This window comes from Branchiostoma floridae, chromosome 6 (genome assembly GCF_000003815.2).
Source record: "Branchiostoma floridae strain S238N-H82 chromosome 6, Bfl_VNyyK, whole genome shotgun sequence".
In the NCBI taxonomy this organism is placed as follows: domain Eukaryota; kingdom Metazoa; phylum Chordata; class Leptocardii; order Amphioxiformes; family Branchiostomatidae; genus Branchiostoma; species Branchiostoma floridae.
Window position 1 is genome coordinate 11,176,482 of NC_049984.1, and position 15,716 is coordinate 11,192,197.

The window sequence follows — 15,716 nt, forward strand, 5'->3', positions numbered from 1 at the left end:
TCCGGCTTTAATTTACAGGAAATACGGAGACAACGGTCAAGAATCTTCAGTCAAGACTCTTGGCACTGCCATGCGCTATACAATACAATACAATACATCAGCGTTGGAACAAAAGCAGACAATCATTACGCATTACTGGATGTTGAAATGGACAGGTGCTCCAGCGATGGTATCGTTGATACTGTACATGATTACAGGTTACTATGGTTATGTCCTATGTTACATTATTTTACACGTACAAATTTTTTTCCGGTCCAGGCAAAATTGTCTTGGCTCCATCTCAACAGGCAAAGTCTCTGAAACGGCAGCCTGCCAGCGATGTCTATAGAAGTTCCTATTGATCTATTCCAACCATACAGATCTAGCATGTGCGAGATCATAACATCTTTGTAGGCAACATTGTCAAGTTGCCAAAGCCCTTTGCCGTAGCGCCGGCATGGTAATAACATGTATGATGTAAAGTTTGCCAGACTTCTAGAAATAAGCAGCCAAAGTTTGGCAAATGAGTTAGTGAGAAGAATTCGTCTGGCAATAAATTCGGAATACTCATCAGATATTGTGAATGAACACATACATGTGTACCTGCATGTTCGATATCCTGCAATACATGCAATGCCGTCAGTGTACACGTGCCCCTTATGGCTTCTCATAGCAATACGTACCAGGTACCTAATACATATATTAAAACATCGGAATGTGTATCTCTTATCACAATCGTACGATTGTCGAACAATCGCAAATTGAGGGCATTTGAGGGATAGTCGTAGAAGTGTCGTGCGAAAGTCTGTCTTGGCTTGATACCATAAAAAAACAATCTTAGAACCTTAACAGTGGTTGGTTCTGTCATGGCCTGCTTGGAAATCCTATGACATTATCCCTTACGACGAAGGTGACCGCAATATAACGTAGCTTTGACGAAAGAGGAAAACGTGGGCGAAATGCCATTATAAATCTAACACCTGGGGTCGTACCAAGACATCGGTTACCTCTTACCACCATCCTTGAGCTTTGATAGGTCGAATAGATGTTCCATAACCATTTTGAAATCATATTTTCTTCCGTACATTTTGGAAACTTAGTGGTGCCCCAAACATCCAAATGTCATCAACAATGATCATGTTCAGTAAAGTCTACTGCGCGGGATATGTGTGAAATATGAACGAATATGAATGATATACTAGTAAAAAGATAGTTGAAAGAAATTTCGGTTGCAGAAGCATAATGTTCTGAGGGACAAACCCTGATTTTGTCGATATTATTCCATTAATCAGCTCTGACAATGTTGGAGATTAACGGACTAATGGCGCCTCAGAGAACCGTCAACACCTAAAGTAGTGAAATCAACAGTAAACGCCTGCTGTGCTGTTCTCTTCGTAAACATGTACACATTTGCTTAACATTTTATCGCCCAGTTATCCTCAATGTTATCTATTCAATCGTATTATTTGGCATAAACAGTATACTTAGTAGGTGAATCTTGCTGCCTCTTGTGAGAAATTGAACATGTTCTGTAAGCGTTCATATGTAGAAGTTCGATATCTTTTCTTGTAGATTTGTCATTTTACAGTTGTGTCACTTGCACGGCAATTCCAGCCTTGTTTTCTTCCTCGTCTACCAGTTGTACTTTGATTTTTCTCATCTCCTCTTCTTCCATCGCCCTACTGTCCTTCCTGGAGGCAGAGAAAGAACAAACAGTCAAGGTTAAAGGAGATTACCCGTCACTCTACTCACTATCAACCAATCACAGAATCGCCTTAATGTTTTATTAAGGCAAAGCCGATTCTCTGATTGGCTGGCAGCTGGCTAAAGGCATATCGCCTACTTTTAAGTGAAAACATAAGCCCTGTTAAGCTGAGCTTCTTCAGAATATACGAGGGTGAGTCAGAAAGTAATGCAAGTGGTTTCATAACAGACTCGTTTTATTATCAATTGAGTTGAAATTTGGCACAAAAGTAGCGACATATGTCCTCTTGAGATTGAATGTTTTAAATCTGTTCTTTATTATTTTATGAGCAACTGAGTTGATTTCAAGATGAACACACCCTTAGTACCTTGTCAGACTAGCGATTCCTCTAAATCTGACCCACTAAAAATCACTGTAGGAAGTTGAAATTACCCATGTATAATACCAAATGTCTCTATAGATTGCGTGCCAATTTTCATCTCTAAACTCGTAATGGTTCTTTATTTACAGCTGCTAGGATGCAGTAAGTTGTGTTATAGAGCTGTTGGATTTATACACGAATTCGTGAGTTGTTGGTTAAAAGACTGCTTTTCCATTAACCAAAAGAAACGAAACTTTACACAGTTATTAACTGTTTAAAGGCCAAAAAGGGTGCTGAGTTTCATTTCTCTTTGTTAATGGAAAAGAAGGCTACGGAAAGTTTTAATAATAACACCGCAGATCTCATGACCCTGAAGACCGCGTATACCTCACTCTACACCAGCAACGAAAAAAGAAAAACTGCTCAGATTTCAGAGTTAAAATTAAGCGTGTGGCTTATAGAGAAATGCAGCTTATTACATGTGCAGGCTTAGTCTCCTACAATAGCAAACATTGGTTTAGGGATATTCTTAATTGTACGTTAATTGGACCTCTCTTTTCTTCTGACGGGATACCAAGGGTGTGGTCACCTTGAAAGCAGCTCAGTCACTCATAAAATAATGAGCAACAAATTTTGATATTTCAATCTCAAGAGAAGATATGTCTTAACCTTTGTGCCAAATTTCAACTCATTCGATCAAAGAACGAGTCTGTTATGAAACCACTTGCATTACTTTCTGACTCACCCTCGTATTGTATAGGCCGCGGGTGAAGCTGTGCGTAGGGTTATGAGATACTGTTAATTTCATGAATCCATGTGTGTTGGTCTTCTCCGATAACGCGTGGCTTGTGGACCAGCGGTAAGGCTGGATATTAAATATGAAATATACAAATGAAAGTGTTGTCCTTATGATAATGTCAAGCTGAAACTCGTTTGTTAGTCTTGTAAATGGAGACACTCACAACATGGATTGAAACACGCGGGAAGCTCTCGGGATCTACTGTTGAACTTGCCCGGATATGAAGCACTAATCTTCAGATTATACATTGTGTATTAACGTTTGCGTGCAATAAGTCGCTTCTAATGCCTCTAACATCGTAATTACGAACACCCATTTTATATGCTATTTCCTTACACTATTCTGCACAATATTTTTGATAACAGCATCTTGGTATGATTGCCTTATCGTCTCAAAACAACAAATGATAATACAGAACAATTCTTCATCTTGTTGTAGACACCACGTTACCTTCTGTCTCACCTCTGTGGAATGTATGAAGGCGTATAGTCAATATTTATGAGTCCGTTCCTCATGGCATCCTCAGCAGGGTCGTAGCGGCCGCCGTTGTACTTCCTAATTTGGTCGTCGCTAAAGTACCTGTCCACGGTCAAGTAGTCTTTGCTTATCCTAAAAAAATAGACATAGACACAGATGGCGATGAAAAACTTACATCGCCATGGGGCGTATCAAGAACCAAAGATACAAGAATGTCATTTGGAATACATTCGTGGATCACCGTATAGGTGGAATCAGTAGAATATCTTAAAGTCTCTTAAAAGAAGACTCCGCTCAGGTGGCGTCGCCAAAAATCAATTTACTGTCACCAATCAGGAGCTAGCATATGATAAAAGGTTTATGATCAGAGGTGTATATATGATGACGTAAGGCTCGATTGGTTCCTATAATCACCAAGCAAATCAAAGTGCGAGCGAATTTCCCTGCAATGTATCTTTAGAGAATTTATCGTATTGACATCATCCCGTTGTTTTCGTGCGCCCCATGTCACTTGATCTCTTTTATTACTCTCCCTGGCTGACTATATTCCCTTGCCGCTTCTAACAATCGGTGATAATGCTAGCTAGAGTGTAAACTTTGCTTCTGATAATTTACATCTCTACGATAAACATTCGAAATGTCTTATTTGTGTAGCTAGGCCATGTTATGTTGACTTTGATTAACGTTAAATGCCACTGCGGATGGATATAAAATAATATTGGAATTCCGCTCTATGGCAGGAGTGAACGTCGGGCATGTCCAAAATTGTACAAATCATTTGAAGCTCTTTTGCTGTAAAGTAATTTTTCGTTTCCGCCTGATGTATAGTTAAAAACTGTATTGTGCTTATGGGTAACAATCTGCGGGTACCGTTATTGCCACTGTTCACACGCGTGGTCTTCGTTCATCGTGCAGTTAATCCCATTGATCCTGCGAAGAGCTCGAAAAACGTGAGCACTAGAGCACGTTCTTACATTTGGTATTTCGTTTCCTTATTAATGCACCAGATTTCAGCTTCCTTCCACGTAGAGCCGGGAGAGGGCAGATGGGGACAGATGGGGATAGACCGATAGCTTTCTCCTTAGTTATATGTAGATAACGATAACAGATGAGCTCTGCATTACCTACTTTCTCAACTTGAGTTTCTCCAGTGAGTCTTCCTCGGATTCCTCCCCTGTGGTGTCGTCATCCTCCACACTTTTCCTGATACTGCTGCCGTCCCTCTCCAGCTCTCGCCGCGGACAGCAGCAGCTACAGCAACCACTCGGCTTACAGCAGCCGCTGGAATAATGTCATGCCTTAGCGTACATGTTCAAGTACATATGAAGTTTCGTTAATGTCTTTCTGTCTTAGTGCTGAACTATATTTCCCTGTCATTTGTGCTGAACTACGTTACTTCGCCTATGTTGCAGAACTATGGTGTTGGGTAATGTCTCCCTGTCCTTAGTTAGTGCTGAACTATGTTTCCCTGCCCTTAGTGCTGAACTATATTTCCCTGTCCTTAGTGCTGAACTATGTTTCCCTGCCATTGGTACTGAACTACGTTACTTCGCCCATGTTGCTGAATTATGGTGTTGAATAATGTCTCCCTGTCCTGTGCTGAGTCCTGAATCATGTTTCCCTGTCCTTGGTGCTGAACTATATTTCCCTGTTTTTAGTGTTGAACTATGTTTCCCTGTCATTCGTGTTGAACTACGTTACTTCGCCCATGTTGCTGAATTATGGTGTTGAATAATGTCTCCCTGTCCGGTGCTGAGTGCTGAATCATGTTTCCCTGTCCTTGGTGCTGTATCATCTTCTTGGCTCGTCCCGGTGCCTGCGTCTATCCTTTACAACGGTATTACACTTATTTCTATTCCAACATTTGGTCATATTTTTCGTGTGACAATTTCATTTAATCTTTATACCACAGCAAGTGTCATAACCGCGCGCACCGATGTTCGGATGGTTTCGAAGGAGATGTCAACATGACAAGAAAATACCGACTCGGGAAAAATATGGTGGGGGGGCCTTGCCTTGTAGAAGTGACACTAGTGAGGTAGCGATGAGTGTAGTTGTAGGAATAAATAAGTGATATAGATGTAGATGTGACACTAGCTAGGTAGCCACGAGTGTAGTTACCAAATCGGCACGTGTCACATCTTTTGAACATACGACTAAAAGACTCGTTGGCTGTGATGCCATGCTATGTAGTTTCAGTCCTTATTGCAGCGTTTGCGGTCTCTATTTTGACCAGTAAGGCATTTCACTATCTCCGCAGATAAGGTTTTTTTCTTTGGTTAAAATGTTTCTAACTAGTTCCTTATGTCCCACCTCTAGCAGTCAATAACTCGTGCCCAGGGAGAAATCGATAAAGCTCTCACTTTAGCCCGATAAATAGACCCATGTCTGGAGTAGGCTTACTCTCTATCACCCACGGGCCGACCAAAATACGGCGTAGCTCACGTTTCATCGATTACTAAAAGAGCCTTGCAGGGACAACTGATGTTGATATCCTCTGTGCATTGTCACCACCTATACAAGGCGATGTACACGCAATGTCCTGCTTCATCAATCATTTGCCGTTTATAAAAGTGTATAAAACTTTTGTTCTTTCCTTTCTCATTTTGCTGCCACCTTTCAGTCCAATACAAATTGATAAAAGAAGTGAAATAGATACCTTGGTCTGCAGCAAAATATTCTGCACGACTTCTTGTCTTTTGCTTTCGGCGGTGAATGTTTTCGTCTGTCTGAGCATTTTCTGTTTAGCTTCTTCTTGGCTAGAGATGCTTCTGTCGTTGCGATGGGGTCGGCCGCCTCTGAAAAGATGCGTGGCAAAATATTGGTTCACCCATTTATATCAACAATTGTGACAGTCGTCAGATAATAAGATCTTTATTGCACAAATGCATTGAAAATGAGTTAAGTCATGCTTCCAATTCTACAAGTATCCCATTACATCACTTCCGCCTTATTACATGCCCCAAATATGCAAAATCCACAACACTGCCGACTGACATTAACAGACACACCAACTGATTACAATACCTACGTTTTCACAGAGGTAATAAGTCATTGGTTGAATGCTGCACAACATCATGGTTATATCATTCCGATTTCTATCAACACATTGCATGGGTTGGTCCCAATTAAACCATGAACAAATTGGGCTCACTCTGGTCGATTGTTTACCTGAGTCTTCTCCAACATTGTATCTCTTGGCCGCTTTCTCCGGGTCTCTGCGACAGTCGGCTCGGTTCTTCTGCACACAGACCACCACCCACACCGTGAGCGGCATCAGGATGATGATACAGATGCCTGCCCAGAAGGAGTCAGCTATGTACACCCCTCCTCCTCCCCCTCCTCCCGTAGAACGTATGGGCGTGGTGTCCCTGACGCTGTCATCTATTTTGATACATTCTGCAGGCATAACAGATACGGATAGTATGTTTGTTACGTTCGTCGTAGGTCGTGGTATGATATTGATGTTGTAGAATTGTTAAGCAGGCTGTGACAAGCAGCCGCCAATAACTGAACTTTGTTCGCCACATACACGACCGTCCCAACAATGCCCTCAATTTTCCATCGCACGACGAATGTAGCTGGGCCCGAGTTGACTCGGACTCTATTTCACCAGGAGAATCATCTATAGATCAGACCGTTAACTGTCTCTCTCAACAATTTCTTTCATAGCGATCTCTTATGCAGGTCGAATAAGGGTAAATCCCACATCTCTTTAATATGGTCAAATATGGTCCAATGTTTTAATTGGAGATTGTCAATGTTGGTGTAATTGTCTCAAATGATAAAGCCAGCCTACATCTGATGCAGCTCACATTAATAATCAGTACCAACTTTTATCATAGGTCTAATATAAAGTTTATAGACGCACACATCTGAGACAGCTAAGCTGTGCCAATGACGGTAATCTAAGCTTTATACAGAAGGAAATACAGCCCGCGTTTATAATAACATTTCCTCTAGTATTCATTTGCTTTGCAGGATCTGAAGTACGATAATCCCCCACGCTAAGTACCTAGATAGGTTGGCGACTGGTGGGAATACGAGATCAGAGAATTCAGCGCCAAAACTTGGTCTGAGCAAGTTTGTTGGTGAAAATTGATTCTCGCAAAATTTCCCGCGTTTACTATACTGACTGTCTGTATGCATGGTTGTTATCGACCTATTATAATGGAGTTAGGGCAGAAGAGTGGCTTCACTCTGATATGTGGGTTACAGTCATCGTGTTATATTGCCGTATTTTTTGTCAGCATGTTATGTAAAGGGCACAACAAAAAGATCGATAATACGCGCGTAGCAATCAAATAGCTAGCTGCAGCACTTTCTCTTTGCCCGGGTGTCAGCGTCTAATTTAATAGTTAATTGGAATCGATAGAAAGTTTTATCACTGGAGGTTCTAGCTCACTCTATTCTTGGCTGACCAACAGTTGAGGCGCCATCGGGATTAAGGCCCCGAGCCCCAAAGTCTATTCCCTTTTCATATCTAACCTGATTAATCGTGCTGCAATTTACCAAAACCCACGTCAAAACAGGAGCTCTTTGGCGCCATGGCCTGACACTCCTTTTCCTAAAAAAAATCTCGGTTTTATATAAACACTTGTCACTTGGTTGGCACGCGTTGGTTGTCTTCGGACGACATAAAGTCAACCAATATGAACATTTCTGGTCCAATTTTATTTGGTATTACATCATGGGGAGTGTAAACTGTTAGAAACCTACACATTTTGGACTCATCAGGGCAAACAAACCTTCTCGCAACCGGACGGGGTGAGACATTGTCTCCCAATAACCTTTGACCCATTGGTGACGCCACACGTACATAGAGACACGTGGCCAGAGTTAATGGGCCAGATAGCTGAAGAGGACTGAGAGATCTAGTCGAAAGTCTCGCTCGATTAGTTCAATTGTTTTGAGTTGGTGAACAGTTAAAATTCATAATAATTTACCGACTCATGAACTTTGCTAAGCTCTGTTACAACTGTTGTATGTGTCAATGATAGTATGAGTAGCGCACCTGTTCTGGTCGGCTGACACGTACAGTAGTATCCTGGTAGGGCACCGGGACATATAGCGTTGTTGGGCACCACCGTCCGGTTCTCTGGGGAAACAAATTTAGACGGAGAAAAAACAGTAATTCAAAAGGAAACGGTCAAGAAATGGCAGGGTGTCCACTAACTAGGTTTTGTCGCTCTTACCGTATTCAAATTGTATTGTACAGACAGTTGTTCAATTGCATCGATGGTTGAATTCATGAATGTGGTGAAGAATACCAGGAATCAACTTGTTCATATCTGTGTCTTATAAAAGGTTATTGGGTGAACTTGAATTGTTCATGCATTGGGCCACTGTAAAAACCAGAGTTGACCTCAGACCTTTGCCAAATGATGTTAACCTTTTAGAGTGACGTATCATAATTTTTTTTACGTAAAGATAGGGCAAACAAGGTCCTCATTTGCATAAATCATATCAGTTTATCATCTTCTTCTTCCAAATAACACACGGTGTGCAATGTGTGTGTTTTACATTACCTAAGAAAGTTATTGTAGCATTTCATCATAAATTATGTAAATGTGGACCTGATTTATATTTGTATGTCTAATAATCTTCACATTTACCTGAGTACCAAATTCCACAAGAATGAAATTTCAATCATTTGCCGCTGTGAAATTTATTTTATGTTAGTTATGCAAGTTGTGTCTTCATTTGTATAATTGATATCTATCGACATTCCTCGCTTTCTAAGTAACATATGTCACGTGTTTGGGAGTTCTGTCATGAAATGCAATCATGCGATTAACACAGAGACAAACGACACCTAAAACGTGATGATAGTTAACTGGACTGCAGGTGTGCAACCCAATACTAATTGAGGCACTAATGGTGAAGGCAATTAAAAGTCATATCAAAAATGCCTGAACCTATCATTAATACGGCAGTTACCACCTTTGACATATCTTAGAATGAAGACCTCCTTACGCGGAATGCTGAAGTAGTCGGCTATAAACCCTGCTCCGGTCCCAGCATTGGTGGCATTCCCTGCAACGAACCTGACCACCAGGGTGCGGCTGATGGACGTGTACTGTAATGTGCCTCTAGCGGAATAAACCGGAAAGACATATCACTGGGAGAGCTACATACAGCCTCAGGTCATATACGATCAGTTAAGTCCTGTGCCCATCTAACAGATACCATCAGACATTGCTGGAAGGCACAATACGACAATGTTGCTTCGGTATAAAATAAAAGGGTCACATCTGTCGACACATGCGTCTTCCTCTATCATGACGAGCTAAGGGGGTGCTCCGTAAATAACACAAGTGTCGTGAACTCTGCAGCACTCTTTGCAGCAGGACATCGATTTCTCTCGTGTGATGGCAGACAGACTTTAGATGGGCTCTGTCTGTTATTCAGCAGACACAACAGGCACATTGTAGCAACTCATTCTCTTGCACAGAACCTCGCCCGCGGCATTTACAATATACGTAGGACACAATGTAGGAGAGGCTCTGCTAATGCGTAGGTCACAATTGGAAAAAGAGGCCCTGTCGGGCAGTTAACGGATTGTTTTGGGCACTTTTGGGACGCCCTGAGGCTACCGGGTTATATCAGGGCCCGGCCGGGCCCCGGATTTTTTTAAACTCGGAGGTAAAATCAACCCGGGACCCGGCAACAAATAGATGCCGTGACCTACTCGTGAGAACACCGGTACCGAGAGGTGCACCCACGGCATCCAGCAGTCCACCTGGACACATTTGTGGCTTCGTAGCCAGGCCGGGGCTACACGCGGAATCAATGCATTGTGACGGAAGTATTAACCGGAATGATGTTTCCACTTTTGTGGGCGTGCAGAATCAAAGAATTGGTTTTACCTGAATACAATATTTAGGCGAATATCTGATTGGATGACTCGGGGCTACGTCCACATAAGTGAAAGCCTGATTTAGCAGAGCCTCCCTAAAGTATAGGCCTTGGGCGAGGCTCAGGTAGGAGAATGCGACAACTGTGATCAACCAACGTCAAAAAAACCCGGCTATGATTGCTTCATGATGCCTGCAGTGTGGCAGACCACCAGTGAAGGTCACATGTCGCATGGACTAGTGCGATAAGCCTCCACATTTCAAACTGTCTGAAATTATCAGAAGGAATCAACCGACAGTCGTGGGATTCTTTTGGGTTTGACATTAAATGCCTAGGGTATACGTATACGCGAACCTGACAGAAAAAAATGAGTTGTAGTCAGCGGCCGACGAGAGGTCTTATTTTTGTTTACACGTTTGTGTCTCTTCATTCGTACCCGACATAGCCCGAAAAATGCACGTCTTCCATGATACACGATAATAGTACAGTGCTTTGGAACTTTGGCGTTTTTCTATCTATTAGGACGTTACTTTTTTGACGGTGGCCTCCGACATATCCACTACGGCAGTGTGTGTTCCATACGGTACCTGTCGGTGATTTCCCCGCACAGGACAACCTCGCCCCCTCGCTCCACCCCGACAAGAACCACGTGATCTTGCGTGCAGTTCTTGGACTTCAGAATGTCGAAGGTTGAGAACGACAGCATCACCTTGTGGCCCTTTGGCGCGTGGATGACGTAATGGTAGTCCAGGCCACTGGGATAGGGGTTGGGAAAGTTGGGAGATTGCATCGTCCCTGCATGGCGTGCGTCTAGTTCCACTGCTCCGGACATTTCTTGGACTGAAAGATTTAACAGAAATTGCAATAGAGCTCTTCTCTTTTCAGCCTTATTCTTATGGTACTGTATCAAACAATTGCTTTAGTTATAGGAAACTCACCAAAGGATTCATGGCATATGATAAAGGGATTTATCAGGAGATAGATAAATTTTCGAGTACATAGAATGGTTTAATGTCTACTTACATCATGTATAGGTTGTGTTAAACATTAAGACTTCTGCTTGGGCTCTCTAGTTGGGCTGTGAAAGCAACCCTGAGGCACCCTTACCTACAGTGTACGACGCCATGTACCCGGGGTAGCTTCCGTAGCCATCCGAATGGAACCGTAACCTCAGGAGGCTTCCGTATGTGATGTACTTCATACGCTGCAGGTCTCTAGTCCTATCTCCACACAGCGTTATGGCAATGTCTTCTCCGTCCAGAAACATCTGTAGAAAATCTTGCCGACATTCCCTGGAGTACTGCAGATGGAACGATGTGAATTCAAAGAACACCCGGTATCCCTCCGGTGCTGTCACCGTTGTCGTGCAGTCCACGTTGTTGAAGTAGCTTCCCCAGAAGGACAAACTTTCCAGGGTACCATTAGGCGACGTGTGGGTTTCGTTCCTACAGAGCTCCACATTTATAGTTTTAAAGGACGCTTCAAAACCGCTGCAGGAGTTGGAGTGATCGGATATCAGTGTAATACGGAGGGTATCGCCCAAGGAGACTCTTTGAAGGTCTTGGAGGTTAGAGGTGTAGTTCCCACAATTCTTTGTGGTTGGCCCATCGTCGCCATCTTGGATAGTGACGTAGTCATACAGGCAATTTTCTTGATATTCTACACAAAAGCTTGTAAAGCGCAAAGCCAACCTGTATCCTTTAGGTGCTGCCACAGTTACGGAGTAGTTGGAGTTCTTGGGATAAAAATGGGGAAAGTTTGGGCTGCGAATTGTTCCATTCAACCCCCTTATTATGACGTTGCTTGCGTGTGGTAGCCGCTGGTTTGTTTGTGCTGTAATGACAAAGGCAGGTATTACTACGCTAGGACGAACTTTTGTATGATAACACGTTACAAAAGCGCATTTCATCAATACCGACAATGCGTAATTCTTCTAACAGATACCATTCCAAGAGCATTACACGATATAACCAGTTTCACAATGGGATTGCCGCCTATGGCTGCGGGGAATCTGATTATTACAACCCATTTCATTTACAACCTCATGTGGTAGCCCCGGCCTGGGGCAAGATTTGCAAAGTGCGATGCCGAACCTGGCAACAGACAAATGATATTAAGCCTAGCCTGAGTTATTGGCATCAAGTGAGCATCCTCATCAGCTTTTCCCACGAGGCACCTCCTCTTATACCACATTAGTCTGATAAACGATAATGGAGAATTTAGTTGGATCATGAACTTCGATAACCTTTTCCTGGAGACGTATTGCCGCTGGGTTCCGCAGACTTACGCCGCTGGGATCTGATTACACTAAGGTATGCGGCAATACACCCCAACTGTTAAGGCGATGAAGGCTTTAATTTGTCAGGTGCCGGCGCAATGGCTCACCTAGTCACCAGCGCGACGTGACAGTGGTATGATGCCAGATTCTTGGGCAATTGTGCATCACGTATAAAGCAAATTTCAGTACCAAAACCTCCGTAAAAACAGCAATGGTGTTAAGTGTTACATGTCTTTTAAAGGCTCAATGGTGGAAGTTGAGGATGCAGTCCAGATAAATGGATATTTCCATACGTGGTAACTTTATCATTGCTTATCAATGATGTTCAGGCAGAGTTAAACGTGATCTTGTTACTACCACAGCTACAGTTCGTAACCAATCTATACGCAGCAGGTTATTAGGCACCAAAGTAGCGGTCTATTCTTTTGAGCCGATTCTACCTGAAGCGGCCTTCTTGCAGACGTATCGAGCTTTGCTCGAGCAGCTTAGTCCGTTCCAGTACAGTCGGTCCTCTAGCCCGGCCTGGCCGCCATCATTGCCGCCGGGTCCGTACTGCAGCGCCAGGCACTCTTCCCGCGGGGCGCGCTGGGAGTTATGGGTTGTCTCGTTCCGACCCGGGATCCAGTCTGCAGGAAGACAAAGCGGAATGAAAATTGATTTCCTGACCCATGTCCTTAGTAACCTACCCCGTCTGCAACGCAACTGATAAATTGTCCAGGGTAGAGGACGAATTATCATCGTCAAGAAGCGCATGATTGCTTTATCTTATAATCAGAATCAGGATGATTTATTGTAAACTAGAGCATTTTCATTAGAATTGTTCCTCTGGAAGTACGTTCTCTCAAGACCTTCCTGCTAGTACATAAAACACTACTATGTCGTCTCCCGACTGATATATACCCCCCAAATCTGTCCTGATGGAGAATTGATGCACAAGTAGTACTTTATATATCACCTCTGAATCTGAAGTCGGACCCGTCTGTCCAGTGCCACTCTTCCCTCCCGGGGTGTCGCCTGGCGCCCAGCCAGTAAAGGATTTTCGGATCGAAGTCTTCCCTCTGCAGGAGCAGTTGTTGGAGCGTGAAGAAAGAAGTTGGCAGGGAAAACGGTTACTTTGAAGTAAGTGCCTATGAGTCTTTACAGTAAATTCGATTAATTCTAAATAAAGACCCAACCTCAGAGATCCAAACGTGCCTACTCCGCACAATGGTCCTAGTCACCGTTCAATATTGACTTTAGGAAAGAAAGCTTCATAAGGGGGTTGCTATCACATTAATTCTCCAGTAGAAGAATACTGGACCACTCTTTGTAGAATTAATGTGATAAGGGGGTTGCTATCACATTAATTCTCTAGTAGAAGAATAGTGGACCACTCTTTGGAGAATTAATGTGATAAGAGGGTTACAAAGTTTTTAGTTATCGCTATCACATATTTTGTAATAATCACGCTTTTCATGAGAAATACTTTTTTGAGCTAAAAGAATGAGATCAATAGCTAAATCTTATTGGTGACTAAAAAAGGAATGGTTCTCTCGAGTTAGAGGTGTGTGGCTACAATCTCGCAGAGAGGATGTCATTGGAATCGTAACACAAGCAGTGTTCAATAAGTTGTAAACTCTCTCATTTAAAGCGTTCTTCTATCATACCTGCATTAATAGGTCTACCAGAAAGCGACCTTCTGTCCCGTCGAGCACGCTGGTCAACTTGGCGGCGAGGTCTTGACAGGTAGCACTTGCAGTCTGCCACGACACCAGGGGCGATGCGATAACCCGGTAACAGTGGGTGCGATACTGCAGCCAGCCTGGCTCCTGGCAGTCACTGCGTTCTGTAAGAGAAAAATGTGGTAAACTTACCAAGTGCCATGGCGGTTTTCAATGATATAAAAACTATTCTCACGGGACCGAAAAGGTTTTGTATGGATCGACCTTGCATTTTGCCAAGACAGTCTTTATTGTCGGCCGTTGGTTCTGTCACAACCTTCGTAGACAATCAAAATCGCACGACGACCTACGACGAATGTGACCACGCTCGCTGTAAGAGGTACTTAACTGAGCTGTACAATATACCTGTCTTACTTTCAGTGACTCCAAATTTTATCTAAAAGGACTTTGTAACGTTGATATTCGATGCGTCTGCGAGAAATCATATGATATACTTTAACCCTTTGTTATATGACTTGTCGGATGACAGCCTCTCAAGCAATGATTGAAGTGATAGGCCATGACAAATTTAGGGTGTTGACATAAAGTTCTGGTTGCTTTGCAGTTAATGCTTTGTACGTCCATAGGGGTCCCATAGGTCTCACCAGAAGCGGAAATGTGCGTGATGCAGAAATCGTGAGCTGATTTTACTCTGCGGTATACGTGCTTCCCTATCATGTCCTCAAAATTAGCTCTTTTGTCAAAGTCACTGACTCGGTGTCTATCAATATTCCCTGAAACTAGATACATCCATATTTATGACATAATACGCTTTGTATAAGTGATGGTTGTGTTATAATCATTACGTAATAAGTCGTATCTAGACGCGCCAGCCCGCGTAATGCTATCAGGTTGAGCTTTATTTCTCTGAAGGTTAAAGAAACCCCATGTTCTAATGTGATATCCACATCTTTAACCGATAAAGGCGAAGTTCTTGATAGACTGGAACTAACATGTCTGGTTGTATCCGAGAGGGTTAATTCTAAGTAAATTGATTCTAGTAATCAGTGGTTTTGGTAGTCCTACTGAGTTAATAACCCAACAAAACATCAAGTGGTTGTTATCACTAGACTTCATCCAGCCAAAACATTCGTTGAGACAAATTTTTGCCAAATATCAAAATAAATCCGGAGAATAGCTGCCAGAGCTTCATGTAGAGTGGGCGGCATAACGCTACGGAAACGTGATACGAATGGGAAAGGATTTGACCAAAAATATTGGCAAACTTTTAATCGATGATGGAACATTGAGTCCCTAGACTCTAGCATTGATGAATTTTCTACATAATCAGCCGCCATATGTCAGTAGATGACGCCGCCAACGAGTACGATGCATTGGCGCTATACTGAGGGACAGGCACAGCAGCTAATCCGATACCGATATGGCAAAGCTCCAATGATAGAGAATATTTAACACCATCGACGGCCCTCAGGTAGGGTTATACGTTATAAGATTTACGAATACATTAATAACTCCAGAATATTTATGATATAATACGCTTTGTGTAAGTAATTGATAAGGCCAATTCCAGTGATACGTAAGATGACGAATAGTTTCTA

At 42.8% G+C, this 15,716-nt stretch overlaps 1 protein-coding gene across 1 annotated transcript in view; it reads right to left on the reverse strand.

Moving 5' to 3' along the window:
* The window catches only part of LOC118418401, a 57,206-nt gene continuing 41,490 nt past the window's right edge, over positions 1-15,716 (reverse strand). The window contains exons 8-19 of the mRNA XM_035824285.1: positions 14,104-14,282; positions 13,413-13,515; positions 12,898-13,083; positions 11,287-12,012; positions 10,767-11,019; positions 9,298-9,413; positions 8,336-8,419; positions 6,493-6,720; positions 5,981-6,119; positions 4,450-4,602; positions 3,307-3,453; positions 1-1,670 (exon numbers count right to left, since the gene is read on the reverse strand). Coding sequence (XP_035680178.1) covers positions 1,562-1,670; positions 3,307-3,453; positions 4,450-4,602; positions 5,981-6,119; positions 6,493-6,720; positions 8,336-8,419; positions 9,298-9,413; positions 10,767-11,019; positions 11,287-12,012; positions 12,898-13,083; positions 13,413-13,515; positions 14,104-14,282 — 2,423 coding nt within the window. The 3' untranslated portion in view covers positions 1-1,561. The remainder of the gene's footprint in view (positions 1,671-3,306; positions 3,454-4,449; positions 4,603-5,980; positions 6,120-6,492; positions 6,721-8,335; positions 8,420-9,297; positions 9,414-10,766; positions 11,020-11,286; positions 12,013-12,897; positions 13,084-13,412; positions 13,516-14,103; positions 14,283-15,716) is intronic.